This window comes from Gobius niger (assembly GCF_951799975.1).
Source record: "Gobius niger genome assembly, chromosome: 10".
NCBI lineage: Eukaryota > Metazoa > Chordata > Actinopteri > Gobiiformes > Gobiidae > Gobius > Gobius niger.
The window spans coordinates 23,822,600-23,837,701 of NC_136861.1; the positions used below are offsets into that span (position 1 = coordinate 23,822,600).

Sequence of the window (15,102 nt, forward strand, 5' to 3'; positions counted from 1 at the left end):
CTGATGATCTACATGACATGAAGGCACTAACATTTCCATTTGCTAGATAATATAATTCTCCAGCACATGATCCACATCATTTAACTGTACATGCTCTAAAATGTCAACATAATTCATTGTAATATCAGGTTGGTAATAACGTACTGTCATCTATGTAAAGTAAAGATTACAAAATCAAGACACAAAGATGTCACATTGAGCGCGGTACTGTAGATGTGAGCAGTGAAACAGGAGCAAATTCGTGTTGGAAATGGTTTGGTCTCTTTAACCAAAAGTGGCCCCACAGTTGGGACACCTTCTCTGGCGCAGTGCAAAGCAGAATAGGATGCCCAAGGGAAAGAAGAAGATGGCGCATAAGATGCCCAGACACGTGAAGTCATCTTCCAAGACCCCCACTCTGCAACAAATGGGGTCAGATTCAGAATTGGAAGATTATTCCAAGAGAAGTTGTACACCAACACAAGATGTATCGTATACCCCTTTAAACAAGTTAATTCAACAGTTCCAGTCAGAGCCTGCTATTAATACTTACCTATACTAGGTTAATATCTATCAATTAATCCACCCATCTATTATCTTTCTAGCAATCTCTCTCTGACTGTATTGAAACAAGACTTGAGTGGGTCAAATTAACTGAGAAATCAAAAGCACAAAGCTGTAAGTTCTGTAAACTGTACAGCACACGCTTCATGGTCTCATGACCTCAACTACATTAGCTGGAGGTTTATCAATTTGACACTGATACAGGAGGAAGTGTACACATGAGAATGAAGAACATAGGAAACCACTGGTTCTGCTATTTAAAAATATTACTGAGAACAATCAGGGCAGAATATATATTAAGAATATAATTAATAATAATTCTCAACAGAATTGTCTGCAAATGTGTGAAACATAATGTGAAATCTCATTTTCAGTACTTGACATGTGACTTGACTGTACTATTAACATCATGGCAAGTTACACAACCTTCTTTGTACTCCTGCTTCATGCTGTTCCTTATTTCACAGCATGTGTTTATTTCAATTGTCACGTAAGCTCAGAAACAAAAACCTGTGACCTGACTCACCGCCTGTCAGACGCATTTTCAACAACAAGATCATTACTAGTCCTGGTCATTCTATGATAAATAAAAACTAATTATTTTACCATGTTGTTCAAATGGGTCAAATGTCTAAGAATAATTCTCAGGATATTATCAATCTCCACCCACTTATTTGTGCCGCGTGGCGGGGCAAATCACACTGCACCAGCCCATTATGGTTCCTTCAGCAAGTGGTGGGTCCATGGCCCCCATGAAGCTCCTTCAGACTCTCATCATAAGGGGCTTTTGAACCCCTCTTTGTCTGACACATCACCTGGCTTGGACTTGTGTGACATGGAGACTCCACCGGGGTAATGATGCCCTGGCAACATAGTGCTCGGATCATTCGGGCGCTCAAACCCTCCTCCACGTCTAGGTGGTGATTCGATGAGAGTCTTACAATATTACAGACTATAGGCAATAAATAAACAAAACACCGTCTATGACCCATGTCAGGGCATTCATGGCCACACCTGTCCATCACATGCCTGCAGCTGACATCAGCTGACAGTAGGCTGACTCATTTGCTATAAAACTATTCACAGCATAAAACCAGAGCAGAAAATGTTTTAGTCACAGTGAACATGAGTTAACTCTTATTCAGTGAATAACACAAGCAGCTGAATAGTAACATCACATGAAGAGGAGAGTGCTCACCTGCAGGCCGGACAGCCACCCACCACCACCACAGAGGGCTGAATTATGGCATATGTCCCGGGATAGGGCTGCTGGGCTACAGCAGGGGCCGTCTGGGCAGCAGGGTATCCTAGATCGAAAAATACTATTTATTTTCTACCTTGACCCACAAATAGCATTTAATATAAATTGAAGAAAAATATCAGAAATAGGTCTACGATTGAATAACATAACTAGTGTCACACGGAAAATATCCAACAATGTTTTTATTTCTTGTGTGACAGTGAACTTTGAAACCGTTATCAACAGTCAATATGTGGCCATGTTCTGATAAAGAAGGGTTGACATGGTTCATACAGACCTTATGACAGGAAGCTACACATTCATTATGAGAAAACGAGCACTTCCTTCATGCAACCTGCACCCGTCACAGTCACTGGCTGTTGCATGTCAGAGCAACAACTATAGCTTACTGTACAAATACTGTCCCTTCCCACATAGAGTTCATATCCTAAAATGTTTTAAAACATCTAATAGCCTTATTGACAGCCGCTTGGATACAATGAATCAAACTACTTTGTTTGACTATGTTACTTCGTCGTAAACGGAAAGTAAAAGTTGATCACTCAGAGATTCAATACTTGCCTTGGCCCTGGGGGTACTGGTACGGCGGAGGGACAGCGGCAGGGATGGCACCATAGCCTTGTTGTGGTGGTGGGCCATACTCGTGGGCTCCCGGGACAGCGTTATAGGCGGGAGGTCTGTCCTGAAGCAGAGGTTTATTGTCCACCATCTCAGATGTCCGGTAATGCCTTGGGTTGCCCTACAATCTACACTTGAAAATACTTGTAAATTAAGTAAAACACAATGTGTAACTATGTTGCAACATGTAACGTTGAGTCGACAAGTGCAAACAAAAACCGCAGCGAAAAAAAGGAAACTTCGTCTCTTTCCATGCGCCAACTTTCCCCTCTGGCGACAAAAAGAAAACGCAAATCTTCAAATATCCACTGTCAAGATCGGAATGTTGTTAAACAGTCTGGTAATGGTTAAAATAGCTCCATTTTGCTCTTTATAATTGGTCCTTTGGCACCAAGACAACAGTTTTCAGCCATCACAACGCCCTGAAACTAAGCTGAACTCTGGCTTTTCCTTTCTGTCTGGATTGTCACAAGAGAAGAATCATGTGACGCTCTGCTGTTGCGCCTCTGCGCAACAAAAGCCTCTTAAAGCGACAGTGCAAGAACATTGCAGCTTCTTCTTTGAGCATACTGCACACGTAAGGTTGTACTTCAAACTTGAAATACCAGAGGTTGATTTAAAAAAAAAAAATATTGTTGGCGTATAGACTATTATACGAACAAATGATGGACACCGGGATTTATTTTAGAACGCCATGAAGACCTATGTTCAGTGCACCCTCTGACATTCTCTTACATAACCCTCCACGTTTCATAATATTTGTTTTCTGGTCTATATTCTCAAATAAATTATTCTCAATATACAATTATTATTAATAGGCAACATTATTATTATGATTATGATTATTTTATTATTATTATTATTATTATTAATATTATTATTCTCGTCGTCGTCATCATCATCATCATCATCATCATCATCATCATCATCATCATCATCATCAGTAGTAGTAGTAGTAGTAGTAGTAATAGTAGTAGTAGTAGTGGTAGTAGTAGTAGTAGTAGTAGTAGTAGTAGTAGTAGTAGTAGTAGTAGTAGTAGTAGTACACATTTATTTTATTGTATGTATTTATTTAGAAGATCAATTATTGAATGTATTATTCCAGACTTTCATTTCCAATCGGTCACATGCAGACACTTGTCCGGCTGAACCTTGGAGACTGACAGCCAACTGTCATGTCACACCTGGTACCAGAGTAACAGCTTAGACACTTTTGTAAGCATGCGAGTCCAAGCACATGAAAGATGAAGTCATGGAAACGCCGAACAAGACTAAGCCATTATTTGGTGGAATTAGGCCCTATATCAAATAAACAATATGACCATTCATCTCATGGCATTCATTGGGTTGTATTATTATACTGTTGTCATGGCTGTTGGAGGGCAGATTAATTAATTTTATTTTAAATAATAATACAACAGTATCACAAAACTGCTGTGCTCTATCCAAGGTGCTGAAACGCGAAGTCAATTACAATAGGTCTTCGTTTACAGCTTCATCTGCTGTTCGAACAGGCCTAAGTGTAACCGAACAGGTGAAGACAATCTCGCAGTTCAATAATTAATTTAAAGCTGAATAAATTATTGAAATATGCACGTCCATCAGCGGAGTCGGACAGACAAAATATTCCGGGTGTCCAGTGCAGGACCAATGGAAAAAGCGCATCTCACGCTTCTTGTTTCGCATCGGCCAATCAGAGACGCGCTTCCTCCATTTCCTGTTGTGGACTCGGAGTTGAGCCGAGCATTCCTCTGCTCCAGAGTTCAAATCATTGTGGGAATGTCTCATTTCTTGACTTTTCCCATCCAGAGGCTTGAACCCTTATGAGAAAGCTGACCATGTGAGTTATTTTTTTATATTTGCCTGTTTCCTATGTGTGATCTTTCTTGCAGTTTGTAAACAGCTTAAGACTCAATTACGTTTTGTACATTTGCTGCTAGCTGTCTTTTTTTGTTGTTGCAAATTTGCATTTTCTATGCACATTAACATTTTAGTTGTTTCACTGTGCTCTTTGAACAGGCTGCCCAGGCATGGCCCTCAGAGGTAATGCTAGTAGCTGCTGCACCTGTGTCATGTCGCGTCCACTTCTCCCTTGACAACCGCGGCTCGGATACCTACACAGGTAGATCCTTATGGCAGGGGTAGATCCATATGGCAGGGGTAGATCACTGAGTGCCTGCGACTATGGATTAGTATGTGCTGCATAGCGTGTGCTACGACTTTACAATAGTAAACTAAACAAACGTTGTAATGTAGTCCAACCAAACATTTGTATGAGGTAAATGGATGCATCAATCAAATAGGCCTGCTTCTCATTCAGTGGGTTTGACCATAATTACTTTTTCCAAAGAATACCCTGAGGGTTTTAAGACGTCTTTTGAGGCGTCTTTCGACAGTGGAGGATTAGTACAGTATCAGTTTCTGAATGTAAAAGTAGCCAGCAGAACAAATTCTACTTCCGGGAAATTTCAAGTTAAGTGCAGTCAATCAAACGAGCAACAACTGTCAAAATAAAGGGAACATTTTCTATCGGAAAAAAAATAAAACAATGAAAAAAAAAATGATAGATAGATATATATTTTTATTTTTATTTTTTATTTATTTTTTTTATATTTTTTTTATTTTTTTTATTTTTTTTTATTTTTTTTATTTTTTTTATTTTATTTTATTTTATTTTATTTTATTTTATTTATTTTTTATTTTATTTTATTTTATTTTATTTTATTTTATTTATTTGACACATACACAATTTACAATTAACATAATGTGACAACAATAAATGCAGTAACAACTAAAAGTGTTCACAGGCCTGGTTTTCCTTTAGCCACAGTTTAAAACGTGCTTTAAAAGTGGCCAGAGTTGGAGTCTCTCTGACTCATAAAGGGAGACTATTCCAGTACTTGGTGCCTTTTACAGAGAGCACAGTCTGTCCAAAGGAGGTTCTCCTGTGTGGAACCTCACAGTCTCCTCGAGCTGATGCCCTGGTGCCCATCCCACTAACAGACTTTGGCTTGATGAAATCCTGCAATGGAGGTGGAGCAAGTCCATGCAATACTTTATATACAAGGCAACCATATTTAAAATTAATGAAGTTATCAAAATTGAGTAAATGATGCTTCTCTAAAACAGTGCAGTGGTGAAAGGAGAACGGTTTCTTGTCCAAGATTTTTATGGCTTTTTTAAAAAGAGACTCTATTGGTTTGGGTGTTGCACCAGCAGCAAGTGACCATGTGGTTATACAATACTCTAATATATAATATATATGTATATATATATATATATATATATATATATATATATATATATGTATATGTGTATGTGTATGTATATTGAATGTATTTTGTGCACTACCATCTTTCCAAAAGAAAAGAATATAATAGGTCATTTATTATTGTTTGCATTAGTATTTTTTTGTACTACATACCATTTCTATAAATATATATCTGTTCAGGGTCATCATGCCCATCACTCTGCTCTGGGCGGTAGATGTGTACGGCAGGGTGTACAGCCTGTCTACAGCCAGTGAGCGCTGGGTGCGTGCGGATGACATGCTACTGGAGCTGAAGCGAGTGTCCGCAGGGAAAGGCCGCTGTTGGGGGATAGGCTGTGACCACCATGTTTACCTCAATGTAATGCCCAGCGAGACACCTATTCGCTACAGAGAGGAGACCTATGAAAACCAGGTTCAGATTATAAGTAAAACATTGTAATTAGTAACAACATAGGAATAATAGCTGAAAATTCCTGTGTCCCAGAGGTGGAACCCAGTGGATGGCTTCACTGATGTGCTTTTGCCGACTGATCGCTGGCCTTGGAGTGATGTGACAGGTTTGAACCCACAGCCGCTTCACAGCTTCCAGCTCCCATCCCGCAGCTGGGAATGGGAGGGGGACTGGTACGTGGATCAGAGCTGCAGCGGAGAGCCCAGCGAGACTGGGGTAGGAACACTAATTTGTACATTTAGAAACTTTGCTTATAAATAAAAGTTTCTACTTACATCCCTTATAACTTTTCTATTCATCTCGTCAGGGCTGGGAGTATGCTGTGGATTTTCCAGCCAACTTTTCTCCAGATAAAAAGTGGAATTCTTGTGTTCGACGTAGACGCTGGATACGTTATAGGAGATACATTGCACCAGGGAGCTGGGCAAAGGTTTGTGTCTCCATTTATTACAACTTAAGTCACATATGACATAAGTGTGTTATGTTCATATATAAATATTTGTTTTGCAGATTCCTTTGGAAAGCCCCAGAAAACCCCCACTGCCTCTTTGTGACATCAGCTGTGGTGGCTGGGAAATGAGTGACCAGTCTGGGAGGTACCCATACCTCTGGGCAGTGTCTCAGCAAGGGCAGGTCAGAATCACAAATTAAACTAAAAATATGTACAATATGTTCTCCTTTGGGGCCAGGACTCCCCTGGAAAATAGATTCCTAATCTCAGTGGGACTTTCACTTTTATTTAACCTGGTTAAATGGGTTCCACCTCTGGGACATAGGTTAAATAAAGGCTTATTTAAATAAAGGTGAAATAAATAAATTACATACCTGTCCGCCCGCAAGCTGCATGTTGTTTATTTACATTGCAGTATTTCACCAACCATGTCTGACCTCAGGAGGGCAGCAGAGCTCCACAATATGTGAAGCTTGTCTGTTAACTATTTTGGTGTCACTCTTACTAAACATATCTTGCATGACAAAATAAGGATATCTGTTGTATGAACCAAATTTTCTGCCATCTTTCTTCCTCTCTACTGTACAGGTGTGGTTCAGGGAGGGCATCCATCCACGGGTCCCTGAGGGCACCAGCTGGGAGGAGGTTGAGGTCCCTAAGGAAGTGGCTCAGTTATCAGCTGGCCCTGGAGACCTGCTGTGGGCTGTGGTCTGGGATGGGAACCTCTTGGTCCGGATTGGCCTCAGTCTGGACAGCCCAAATGGTTTGTTTGTTTGTTTGTTTGTTTGTTTGTTTGTTTGTTTGTTTGTTTGTTTGTTTGTTTGTTTGTTTGTGCATTTTATTAGTGACTGATTTCTGGCCATCTGCTTTGTCATTTACAAGCTTGATTTCTTTGCTGAAAACACTTTTACGTCAGTCAGTTTATGAATTTGATGGTTGTGAATGATGATGTGGAAATGTCGACAGGCACATCATGGACCGAGGTGGAATCACCAGTTAAAGAAGTAGAAGTCCTCCACGTTTCTGTTGGCGTCAGTGTGGTGTGGGTAGTCACTAAAGACTATAAGGTAAACAGCAGTTATCACTGAGTGATTGTTGTGTTTAGATGTTGTCAAATCAAACATGTACTTTCGTGTTCATGAGCAGGTGTGGTTCAGACGAGGCGTGAACTCCCACAATCCTTGTGGCTCAGGCTGGATCAGCATTGGTGGAGAAATGATGATGGTGGATGTTGGCCTCAATGATCAGGTGAGTGTTTGTTGCTGTTTTGGTTTTATGTTGTTGTTGTTGTTTTGTTTATTTGTTACTGCTTTTCCATTACATTTTAGAAATCAGTCACTGTCTAAATTAATTTATACATCAGTTTGCACTTAAATGGTATCGGGAAAATGCATCCCTGTGTTCCTTAAGGCTTGTTTAAACTGTTGCCTGTGTCTCCTGTCTCGATGTTATTTCTAGATAAGCTTGAAGCCGGGGTCAGAGGGACTCTCTGTATCTCTGTCTGTCGCTCTGAGGACTTTGCTAGCACTGCACTCCCTGAGCTGACCCCACCTTCAGTGTAGCTCCCCCTCTCTTCAGTCCCTCTTGTAACCCGAGCACCCCGGTGTTCCAGCCAATGTCCCCGCAGTCGCATCTCAGACCCCAGCCTTATATATCCCCAAGTGTATTCCTACGAGCCTGACATATGGGAGACTCCCTAATTAGAAGCTGGCCAAGCCGTCATCATGATGTCCCATATTTCATATTTCAGGGGAGAGGGCTTGTGTGAAGTGGCAGGTGCCCGTGTTACAGTATATGACCTTATAAAGTAACAGTGGCTTCTGTCCTGCTGCAAAGGGCGCACAGATTATTCTTCATTGTATGGCATTGCATAATATTATATATTGATCTTTCACAAAACATTTTCTACTCTTGTCAGGTGTGGGCTGTGGGTGAAGACAGAGGCCTGTATTTTAGGGTGGGTGTGACTCCATTTGAGCCAAGTGGAAATGGCTGGATACCAATTACAGCACAGTGGGGAAATAAAAAAGTTGGTCCGCACAGGTTGGTTTAACTAAAAGATGCATTATATTTGTTGTTTTGTTTTGTTTGTTGTCAAACTACAGTGTTAAGAGAGGTGAACTACACTGGAATTTCCCAGAAATATTGTGTTACAGTTAACGTGCTCTTGCAGCTGGAGTAGACAGACAGTGAAATTTAAATCTGCAGTTGTTTTTCATTCCAGCTTTCAAGGTTTTAACAGAAATAGCATGACTCGCCAACTGACTATGCGACTTGTTAACACTTTCTAAGATAGTTTTACAGCAGCAAAACCAATGCATTCCACTTTAGGGACGTAGTTGACTGGCCCATTGAAATGCAAGAAAGAAAGTGCAATAACCGTGTGTAGGCTGTTTTCTGAAGCAGAGATGCAAAGGGTTCAGAAAGTATACATATCCCTCTATTAAGTTCATTCAGTTCAGTGTTAAATTGTTGTTTTTTCAATCTCATAATTTCCACATCTAGACTTTTATGAATATTCAAAAATAGGTCCTATATAATATACTAACCGCAATAGCAGGTGTAGGTGTTGTTGCCTGTTCTCAGTTGCATTATTTATTTTTTGTCTTTTTACTTGAAAATAGACTGATCTTATAATCAGTGCAGACCTTTGTACCAATTTAAAAGAAATGTAAATTGCTACATTGTATGATCGTTGCATTAAACAAAGACAACAACAAAAATCAAATTTCATGTTTTCTTGTGATTAAAAGAGACATTGGGATAGGAAAGTTCCTGGAATGAAAAAACTCAGAGAAATTAGTTTGTCCAGTTGTTAGTAAAGTTTGTCATTATTTCTTTCTGATTTGACAACAGGGATGATCAGCTGACAGAAGCGTCTCAAGGCTCTGTCCTGAGCTGCACTGACTCGGACTCAGAGCTGGGTCCGGCAGAAGCAAAGAGCAGCACTACAGACACCCCCGCCCTGGAGGCAGCAGCCCCCTCTGTCGTGCCTTTGGGGGGAGAGAACTCATTAACTCAAGACACCCCTCAAAACACCCCTAAATCTTTCATCCCAGCCAGTGACAGTTTTATCAACAGCCTGGTTTCCGATCGGGACAAAACCTCAGCATCTCAACCCTCCATTTTAGAAGTCCCACAGGAAGACACGGCCGAGCCCTCTCCTGCACCAGTGCTTCTCACACCAGACGGTGTGTCACATGACCTGCCATGGAGCAACGTGGACTTGGAAGCACAAGCAGCAGGAGGCACACTGGCCAACAGTAGTACAGGCGTGTTGGCGTTGGAGAATCCCCAAAGGGTGGGAGAAGAGGATGGACCGGTGTGGGCCTGGATCTCTGGAGCCGGCTGTGACGTGGATGCAGAGTCTAGAATCAGCTGGCTCAGTCCAACAGGTAATAATAATACAGATGTGCAGTACTTGGCATGATTTTAGCTACATCAGAATCAGAGTCGATTTGGGGGGAAATTATTTTCATGAATAAAGCTAATTAAAGAAACAACAATTTTGAGGATAATCACAAAAACTCAATATTCCAGCACTTGTTTAACTAAAATGCATCCTTTTTATTTATTTATTTTCACATCACTAAAATATTTGCTTGCCCCAACACACAACGTGATTGATATTTTGTTGTAATATATTCTTTCCGTCAGGTGTCCTCACTAGTTCCGTGTCCCTCACTCCCGTCCAATCAGCCGCCTGGAACGAAGAGCATGAGCGCAGAGAAACCACAAGCAGAAAACCACTGGAGAGAAGCAATGTAGGGGCTAGTCTTTCAATTGTTACTAGCTAATGATTCAATCAGTTTCAACCTTTTTTTTTATTTTTTTTATTTTTTTAATATATATATATATTTTTCTTATTGCTGATGTTTTTTGGTCTCCTCCTCAGTCCGTCTGGGTGCGTAAAGGCACTCTGCGATGGTGGAGGGACTGGAAGCCTCAGCGCTGGGTCGATGTGAGTGTGGCTCTGGAACAATCGACGAGGGCCGATGGAAGGAAAGACAGCATTTTCTTCGTTTACTACACACAGCACGACGAGAAGAAGGTTGGTTGTACATTATTTTTGTTTTACAGAGTCCCCGCAACCCCCTGCTGACACGTGCACAACGACACACAAAGAATCAACAACTTAAGCATAATTCAACACAATCCAGCCCCCCCTCCTGAAAGACAAACTCACCAACATGCAGGTCGACCCACTCCTCGTGTCCTAGATCACAGATTACCTGACCGTCAGACCACCATTTTTTCCAGTTGGGGAGTAACATCTCTGACTCCGTCACCAGCAGTACCGGGGCTCCACAGGGGACGGTTCTTGCGCCTCTCCTCTTCACTCTGTACACCGTGGACTTCAGGCACAGCACTGAACTGTGTCATGTGAGAGGGGAACCCTGGAGATGCTGCTTTCTGTGATGGACAACAGCGATCACCACACTATATGAGCTGGTGATGGGGCAGAGTAGCTCAGTGAGAGGCTGCTCCTCCTCAAAGGATAGACTCAGGAAATCTTCTTGCCCGGAGTGATTAGGCTGTATAACAAATCCTTGGGTGGGAGGGGCTAAATGGGAATGATTGCTTTACAGTACTTTTATTTATTCTCTGCACTGTCCTATTTACTGAATGTTGTCTAGGTTTTAATGTTTTTATGTATGACGTATGCGTGCAGCTGATAAACTGAATTTCCTTTGGGATTAATATATTGAGTATATTTAAGTATGTTGTATCGGATCGGATAAATTAACATGCCTTGCCTCTTTCTGTTTTTGTTGTAGTACCTTCAGGTGTTCATAAGTGAAATCACAGCACTGGTTCCAGTTATCAGGGACTGCTACTACTCTTTTGCTGTGTACACCTCCCAAAGAACCAGGCAGAGGTGGCCTTTGGTTCTCGCCGCACAAACTGAAAAGGACATGAATGACTGGGTAATATTACAAGCGCAAGCTCACCAAGCTGTCTCATTTAGCATACTTGAACATTTGATTGTTTATCTTTTAGTTGTCCCTGTTGTCTGACTGCTGCTGTGAGTGTCGAGGGATCAGCGGTCCACCGTCCAGACACGCCCTCTGGTCCACCACCTCAAAAGGAGACATTATGGTTCACGAGCCTTCTTTCACACTGGAATCCCCTGCAACTGCATTCTCCTGTGATCTCATGTAAGATCACAGAGGCGGGCAGTGCTGAGTAGCTTTTATAAGTAACTGTACTTAGTGTCTGTAAGTGACAAAAGCTTCAAAGTTTGTTTAAACTTCAATTCGATTTCTGTATATTTTTCAATCTACTCTTCTACTGTCTTTTTTTGCAAATGTTTGTTACTTTTTTTTCTCTTTTGGCTGCCCAAACCCTGCTCTAGCAATAACGTCTAGTTCTTGCACGCTAACTCAAAGCTAACTTACTAACAGTTTCTCAAAGTGACTAACACATAACACTGGTGTGCCATTGCTTTGTGCTGTGCGGTGCTGCAGGTTCTGGCGGCAGGTCCCGGGACACCTGCGCTGTGTAGAGTCCAACAGTCTGGGTCTGGTTTGGGGAGTCGGGTGGGACGGCACCACCTGGGTCCACAGTACGCAGGGTAAACGCATGCATGATTATGTTTACCCCGAGACCCTAATCATCTGCACGCTGCTGAGTGCCTGTGAGTCATGGTTGAAGGAGTGTGTGAGGAGCTTGCAGCTTGGGTTTGGTGTCGAATGCTGAAGTAATCCCACTCAATACAACAATATCACTTTCAATGTAATGATTGATAAGTTAGTTGCTTGCCCTACTTCTATTTCACACTTTCTTTTTCTTATTTTTTTGCTTCTTAATATTTAAGTGCCATATTTATACAAACCCAAATTAAATTAGATTGGCACAATACTGACACCATGATTGCAGAAATTTGAGATATTTTACAATTGACTGAAAATCTGGTGGCAACACAAAACAGTGCCAGACAAGGCAAAACAAAAAAAAGAATGTATATTTTATGAATACAAGCATACAGTGTATTTAAGTTTGTATTAAACATATCATATATCCCCAAGATTTGTACAATCTTACTGAGCGCTGTGTTTTTAGATGCTGCAGCTGAGATACCACAGCAAACAGATGTCCGAAATATATATGTGTATGAAAATCAAAGATGGAACCCAATGACTGGATACACAGACAAGTATAAAATCTACATTTTTACTTGTTTCACTGTTTCTCTTTACAAAATCTTTTTTTTAATCATTATTATTCCAGGGGACTTCCTACAGATCGCCCGATGTGGAGTGATGAGAGTGGGCTGAAGGAATGCGCTAAAAGCTCAACTCACCCGCCCTCCCCTCAGTGGACCTGGGTAAGAAATACCAAATAATGCACAAATCTAAAATACTTATCTGCTTTAATAATGCCTCTGTTACCCTTTTTATGATAAGGTTTCTGAATGGGCTGTGGACTACAATGTCCCTGGTGGCACTGACAAAGAAGGCTGGCAATATGCAGCAGACTTCCCAGTGTATGTAGCCACTCTAGTGGACAATCTTACTGAAAGTAAATGATTAAACAACGTAATAGCTCAAGTCTTCTCCTTCAGAACATTCCACGGCCACAAAACCATGAAAGATTTTGTCAGAAGAAGGAGATGGATAAGGTGCAGGCTTCTCTCCACTTTTTCATTTTTTTTTTTTTTTTACTTGCACTCATTTATGATGCTTTGATCACAGAAAGTGCAAGATCACACTGCGAGCACCATGGCAACAGGTCCCGCCCATCCCTCTGAGTGACATCTCGCTGATGCCCTGTCTGGCCCAGTGCAGGATGGAGCATGTGCCTGTGTGGGCCATCAGTGAGAAGGGGGATGTCCTGTGCAGACTGGGAGTGACCCCACAGTGCCCTGCTGTAAGAACATAGAGTGAAGCTCATGTATCTGCTGAACAGGAATCATTTGAGAAGTGTTGTTTGTCTGTATTCCACAGGGGAGCTCCTGGCTACACGTTGGCACAGACCAGCCTTTTAAGTCTGTTTCTATCGGTGGAGCTCACCAGGTGTGGGCTATAGCCAAGGATGGATCTGTGTTTTACAGAGGCTCTGTGTCGCCTCAGAACCCAGCTGGTGAGGCTAAAAGAATAAACTGGATGGTTGCATTGCTTTGTATCCTTTCACTGAGCCATGTCTCTGCTCCCCCTACAGGGGAATGTTGGTATCACATCCCATCTCCTCCTCGTCAAACTCTGAAACAACTGTCGGTGGGTCGTACGTCAGTGTTTGCTGTGGATGAAAACAGTGAGTAGAATCAATCACCATGAGAATTTACCAATACAAAGTACTTCAAGTAAAGTGGCTTTATTTTGACTGCAGGTAACCTGTGGTACAGACAGGGCCTGACCCCGAGTTACCCTCAGGGCTCAGCCTGGGAGCTCATCTCCAACAACGTCACAAAAGTCTCTGTGGGCCCCCTGGACCAGGTCAGTTCATGTGAAACTTGATACAGGTTCATGCCAGTAAGTTATCCTCATGAGCTTTACACATTTTCCCAGGTGTGGACCATAGCAGAAGGGGTGCCAGGATTTCCAATGGAGACCCCAGGGGCCATATGTCACAGAGTCGGCGTTGGACCAATGCAGCCTAAAGGACATTCCTGGGACTTTGGTATTGGGGTATGTCGTTTATGTAGTTATTTACTGACTGTTTATTTGAGCTTACAGTAAAGAAATGGTGTATAGCTAGAGCTGAATAAATCTGATGAGCACTGTATATTTTCCTTTAGGGAGGATGGGAGCACATCACTGTCAGGGGTAATTCAGCTGAAGCACCTCGGAGCACAAACCCACCTCCCTCTGGCCCTCGCAGCCCAGCTCCTTCGCGCCTCCCCAGCCTGGAAAATGGTGGAGCTGTGGGTGTGTAGCAACCGGTGCTTAACACACTCCCCTTTCTCTCAAATTTGGAGATTGAAAGCCTGAGAAATATAGTGTCCAAGGAACTTCTGACATACTGTACATTTTAAGCACCGGTAACAATCTCCCTGACTTCTGGATCCGTCTTTAACTGAAATTCACAGACCGTTCTCTGCGATCACTGGATATACGCGACTTTGTCGATGCGATGAATGTTAAAGCTCTCTTGATTCCAAAGCCAGATGCAAGTGTGGGAAGGATGCAAGAACTTAAAAATCCAGTGAAGTATTAAGGGCTACGGCTTGGGCATCACTTAGTCTTCACAAAAACCCAGTTACACTTACTCATCTTCAACCTTAGTTTGTTTGGTGTTGCGTGATTTGCCTGTTATTTAATTGCACGTGTCTAATTAAGCTTTATTTATTTACACGCATTTGTCAGTTTGTTCTGTCATTCGTCTTGCCTGTCAGTATTTTTGCCCACATTAATGAAATACTTCTTCCTGCGAACCCATTTTAAACAGATATATTATATTGCAAAGTCAGAAAGATATACCTTCAGCAATAACAAAATCTATGTCTACTTGGAATAAACTGTTCAACCTGAATCCTGTCGCTGACATCAATTTTACGAGGGCATTGA

The 15,102-nt window shown here is 41.8% G+C and overlaps 2 protein-coding genes across 2 annotated transcripts; one reads left to right on the forward strand and one right to left on the reverse strand.

Annotated features, from left to right (window-relative positions):
- Window positions 1-90: 90 nt before the first annotated feature.
- Window positions 91-2,912, reverse strand: bri3 (brain protein I3). Its single transcript, XM_079565001.1, has 3 exons — window positions 2,366-2,912; window positions 1,742-1,850; window positions 91-397 (listed from the first exon to the last, which is right to left on the reverse strand). Exons 1-3 carry the CDS (start codon window positions 2,511-2,513, stop codon window positions 265-267), a joined length of 390 nt encoding a protein of 129 aa, XP_079421127.1. The 5' UTR covers window positions 2,514-2,912; the 3' UTR covers window positions 91-264.
- Window positions 2,913-4,104: 1,192 nt separating this feature from the next.
- tecpr1b (tectonin beta-propeller repeat containing 1b) lies at window positions 4,105-15,054 on the forward strand. Its single transcript, XM_079565378.1, has 26 exons — window positions 4,105-4,262; window positions 4,442-4,544; window positions 5,874-6,105; window positions 6,178-6,360; window positions 6,452-6,574; window positions 6,655-6,777; window positions 7,184-7,358; window positions 7,562-7,662; window positions 7,742-7,843; window positions 8,514-8,638; window positions 9,452-9,990; window positions 10,253-10,359; window positions 10,491-10,646; window positions 11,374-11,523; window positions 11,597-11,754; window positions 12,064-12,170; window positions 12,659-12,752; window positions 12,827-12,923; window positions 13,003-13,082; window positions 13,161-13,217; window positions 13,291-13,465; window positions 13,543-13,678; window positions 13,757-13,849; window positions 13,925-14,031; window positions 14,104-14,223; window positions 14,334-15,054. The coding sequence occupies exons 3-26, from the start codon at window positions 5,881-5,883 to the stop codon at window positions 14,469-14,471; spliced, it is 3,471 nt and encodes a 1,156-aa protein (XP_079421504.1). The 5' UTR covers window positions 4,105-4,262; window positions 4,442-4,544; window positions 5,874-5,880; the 3' UTR covers window positions 14,472-15,054.
- Window positions 15,055-15,102: the final 48 nt, after the last annotated feature.

Coding starts and splice junctions, on each gene's coding strand:
- tecpr1b (XM_079565378.1), top strand. CDS start 5,881: ATGCCCATCACTCTGCTCTGGGCGGTAGATGTGTACGGCAGGGTGTAC. Junction 11,524..11,596: donor AAAAGGACATGAATGACTGG/GTAATATTACAA, acceptor TTTATCTTTTAG/TTGTCCCTGTTGTCTGACTG. Junction 13,218..13,290: donor AGAAGAAGGAGATGGATAAG/GTGCAGGCTTCT, acceptor CTTTGATCACAG/AAAGTGCAAGATCACACTGC.
- bri3 (XM_079565001.1), bottom strand. CDS start 2,513: ATGGTGGACAATAAACCTCTGCTTCAGGACAGACCTCCCGCCTATAAC. Junction 1,851..2,365: donor CCAGTACCCCCAGGGCCAAG/GCAAGTATTGAA, acceptor TTTTCGATCTAG/GATACCCTGCTGCCCAGACG. Junction 398..1,741: donor GGTGGCTGTCCGGCCTGCAG/GTGAGCACTCTC, acceptor CATTTGTTGCAG/AGTGGGGGTCTTGGAAGATG.